General features: G+C 38.2%; 1 protein-coding gene across 8 annotated transcripts in view; it reads left to right on the forward strand.

The window, feature by feature from the left end:
* Positions 1-3,146, forward strand: part of LOC121537221 (NF-kappa-B essential modulator) — a 65,568-nt gene extending 62,422 nt beyond the window's left edge. For 3 of the 8 annotated variants that reach the window (XM_045207058.1, XM_045207065.1, XM_045207060.1), the window contains one exon: positions 2,141-3,146. In XM_045207058.1, coding sequence (XP_045062993.1) covers positions 2,141-2,325 — 185 coding nt within the window. In that variant the 3' untranslated portion in view covers positions 2,326-3,146. The remainder of the gene's footprint in view (positions 1-2,140) is intronic. The other 5 variants (XM_045207064.1, XM_045207059.1, XM_045207062.1 and 2 more) reach the window with 5 other exon arrangements.
* The last annotated feature ends 1,634 nt before the right edge of the window (positions 3,147-4,780 follow it).

The following is a 4,780-nucleotide window of genomic DNA, read 5'->3' on the forward strand; positions in this document are numbered from 1 at the left end:
AAATAGACTATATATAGACTCACTTCTCTCTGCTAAATAGACTATATAGACTCACTTCTCTCTGCTAAATAGACTATATAGACTCACTTCTCTGCTAAATAGACTATATAGACTCACTTCTCTGCTAAATAGACTATATAGACTCACTTCTCTCTGCTAAATAGACTATATAGACTCACTTCTCTGCTAAATAGACTATAGAATCACTTCTCTCTGCTAAATAGACTATATAGACTCATTTCTCTGCTAAATAGACTATAGACTCACTTCTCTCTGCTAAATAGACTATATAGACTCACTTCTCTCTGCTAAATAGACTATATAGACTCACTTCTCTCTGCTAAATAGACTATGTAGACTCACTTCTCTGCTAAATAGACTATATAGACTCACTTCTCTGCTAAATAGACTATAGACTCACTTCTCTCTGCTAAATAGACTATATAGACTCACTTCTCTGCTAAATAGACTATATAGACTCACTTCTCTCTGCTAAATAGACTATATAGACTCACTTCTCTGCTAAATAGACTATATAGACTCACTTCTCTCTGCTAAATAGACTATATAGACTCACTTCTCTCTGCTAAATAGACTATATAGACTCACTTCTCTCTGCTAAATAGACTATATAGACTCACTTCTCTGCTAAATAGACTATATAGACTCACTTCTCTGCTAAATAGACTATATAGACTCACTTCTCTCTGCTAAATAGACTATATAGACTCACTTCTCTCTGCTAAATAGACTATAGAATCACTTCTCTCTGCTAAATAGACTATATAGACTCATTTCTCTGCTAAATAGACTATAGACTCACTTCTCTCTGCTAAATAGACTATATAGACTCACTTCTCTCTGCTAAATAGACTATATAGACTCACTTCTCTCTGCTAAATAGACTATAGACTCACTTCTCTCTGCTAAATAGACTATATAGACTCACTTCTCTCTGCTAAATAGACTATATAGACTCACTTCTCTCTGCTAAATAGACTATATAGACTCACTTCTCTCTGCTAAATAGACTATAGACTCACTTCTCTCTGCTAAATAGACTATAGACTCACTTCTCTCTGCTAAATAGACTATATAGACTCACTTATCTCTGCTAAATAGACTATATAGACTCACTTCTCTGCTAAATAGACTATATAGACTCACTTATCTCTGCTAAATAGACCATATAGACTCACTTCTCTCTGCTAAATAGACTATATAGACTCACTTCTCTCTGCTAAATAGACTATATAGACTCACTTCTCTCTGCTAAATAGACTATATAGACTCACTTCTCTCTGCTAAATAGACTATAGACTCACTTCTCTCTGCTAAATAGACTATATAGACTCACTTCTCTCTGCTAAATAGACTATATAGACTCACTTCTCTCTGCTAAATAGACTATATAGACTCACTTCTCTCTGCTAAATAGACTATATAGACTCACTTCTCTGCTAAATAGACTATATAGACTCACTTCTCTCTGCTAAATAGACTATATAGACTCACTTCTCTCTGCTAAATAGACTATATAGACTCACTTCTCTCTGCTAAATAGACTATAGACTCCCTTCTCTCTGCTAAATAGACTATATAGACTCACTTCTCTCTGCTAAATAGACTATAGACTCACTTCTCTCTGCTAAATAGACTATATAGACTCACTTCTCTCTGCTAAATATACTATATAGACTCACTTTGCTAAATACTATATAGACTCACTTCTCTCTGCTAAATAGACTATATAGACTCACTTCTCTCTGCTAAATAGACTATAGACTCACTTCTCTCTGCTAAATAGACTATAGAATCACTTCTCTCTGCTAAATAGACTATATAGACTCACTTCTCTCTGCTAAATAGACTATATAGACTCACTTCTCTCTGCTAAATAGACTATATAGAATCACTTCTCTCTGCTAAATAGACTATATAGACTCACTTCTCTCTGCTAAATAGACTATATAGACTCACTTCTCTCTGCTAAATAGACTATATAGACTCACTTCTCTCTGCTAAATAGACTATATAGACTCACTTCTCTCTGCTAAATAGACTATATAGACTCACTTCTCTCTGCTAAATAGACTATATAGACTCACTTCATTTTCTTTTCTCTCTGTTGCATTCCCAGGAGGTGCCTTTAACACGGCCCCTCCCCCTTCCTCCTTCCGCAGCGTGGGATTGGCTGCAGGAGTGGCAGGGGGTGTCTCTGGTGGCGGGGCTGAGGAGCTCCCTGACTTCCGCTGTCCAAAGTGCCAGTACCAAGCCCCGGACATGGACACACTGCAGATCCACGTCATGGACTGTATCCAGTAACACACTGCAGATCCACGTCATGGACTGTATCCAGTAACACACTGCAGATCCACGTCATGGACTGTATCCAGTAACACACTGCAGATGCATGTAAATGCACAAACACACAGTCACACACCCTAGTGATACACGGGTCAGCTGTTTGTTCACCCGCCTGCAGTTACTAATAACCCATCCTCAACCGCCCGACTATATGTGATAAAGTGAAAATCTGAGGCCGTTACCCGCTAATATAGAGAATGCGCTGTAGGCTACAGTCCAAGATTGCGGAACGATTTTTTTGACAGGCCTGTGTTTCTACTTATTACCAACATTTTGGTCGGCTATTTGTTAGTCAACTTGTCCATAATTAGATACATATAACTTATCTTCTGTCATTATGTTGCCCCAGAAGACTAAATGACCCTTTGCTCACCAGAATGATGTCATAAACCAACAGAATGAATGATTCTGTCTAGTTGACGTCAGGAAACTTTGTTTCCTCTCTGCTTCTGTCGTTTAGGGACCGGGGAGAAAATGCAAAAATCTTTTAAAAAATAACGATTTGCGGGCTGCAGTTGCACACTATTGAGTTTGATGAGCACAATGTAATTCACCAACTGCAGACCCCCAAACCATTCGTTATGGAGTTCGTTGAGCAGAGGCTGTGTATGTTTTGGTTCTAGAAAGCTGTGTCCAGCATAACATTCAATAATAATTTCATTGCGTTGATTCAGTATTTTTCTTCTCTATGCTCATTATCTATTTCCCATATGACATTTACATTTTAGTCACTTAGCAGACGCTCTTATCCAGAGCGATTTACAGGAGCAATTAGGGTTAAGTGCCTTGCTCAAGGGCACATCGACAGTTGTTTCACCTAGTCAGGTCGGGGATTCGAACCAGCGACCTTTCAGTTACTGGCCTAACGCTCTTAACCGCTAGGCTACCTGCCGACAATGACAGACAGTTGGTGCTTGGTGGTCGGAGCATGTCTCTGGAGCTGCTGAGCCGAAGGATATGGAGGTAAATCATTGACTATGATTTGAGCATGTAGAATAGATTTGTAGTTGTGAACACAATTTGCAAATATGTAACTGATGAGTTGTGAATATGAAAAAAAAACGAATTTGTAGTTGTAATTGCATTTGCAAACTTGTAACTTCATATTTGTGAGCAATAATTGCATCAGTACACCTGCACATGTCCATTTTGTAGTCCTCTGTAGCTCAGCTGGTAGAGCACGGCGCTTGTAACGCCAGGGTAGTGGGTTCGATCCCCGGGACCACCCATACACAAAAAAAATGTATGCACGCATGACTGTAAGTCGCTTTGGATAAAAGAGTCTGCTAAATGGCATATTATATTATTATTATATATTATATTATTATATTATTATATAATTTTGCGTGCTCAGACTTCTGGCAGTGCTTTAGCGCCCTACCCTGTCAAAGATTTGTAGATGTGCAAACAGCAATTTGCACTGCTGTATAATATAATGATGGTCGTTCAAGTTTTTCTGCAGATAAATTACAAAATAATTCTCTAAAGAGGGTGAATCCGCACTGCAGAAACAATGAACGCGCATTTCACAATCTGACATAATGGTAGCCTACCTTTTGGGCTTTACATTGGAGATTAGCAGATTTTTCATGGTTCTAGGTCGATTCTTAAGCATTTTGAACTAAGAGCCGTTTGGGAGCCAAATGAGCCGGCTCACCGAAAAGACTCGGAATGCCCATCACTAATCTGCAATGGAGCGCTGGGTACCGTTAGCACTCTCTCATCTCTCTCCCATCACACTCTCTCCCATCACTAGTAAGAATGGGAAAGAGAGCGAGAGCAGGAGATCTTGGAGGTGGGACCGGTCGGTTTCTTCTAACAAACCAGATTTGGTTTTCATATACCAGTATACTCTACACTGGTTGGTGACTATGGAAGCGTTTAGCTGCCGGTACTCAGTTGGAAATGCAAATGATAAATAAATATCATGTTTGCTATTCCTTTTCCTAAATGTGTATGCATGTTGTGACAAAATTCTAATTGAAATGCAAAAATATATATTGCATGATCATTGTCATGATTGAGTATGCATAAAGTCTGCCAATCTGAAAAAGAAATGGCAAAGTATATTTAATATTTCATTTCCATGGTACTATCCAGTACAACACTGACACACATTTACAATCTAAATGCTTATATCATTTCTCATGTTTTCTATTTCATTTCCTTGTTGTGACAAAAATCAAATCTATTCTCATTTGTATACTGTGTGTGGTTTAAGACTGTCAAAATTATAATTATCAATCAAACTCAATAAATGCAATGCTTAATTTTTCTATTTTGTTTCCTCATTACTCCTTTACATTTATATGATCGATGTTAGACGTGTCAATCAAACGCAGTGGGCGGGGTTTGGTAACGTGAGGCGGAAGATGTTTATGGAGCGGATCGGAAGTAAAAGCCATGCATGAAA

The sequence above is a fragment of the Coregonus clupeaformis genome, chromosome 24 (genome assembly GCF_020615455.1).
Source record: "Coregonus clupeaformis isolate EN_2021a chromosome 24, ASM2061545v1, whole genome shotgun sequence".
Lineage (NCBI taxonomy): Eukaryota > Metazoa > Chordata > Actinopteri > Salmoniformes > Salmonidae > Coregonus > Coregonus clupeaformis.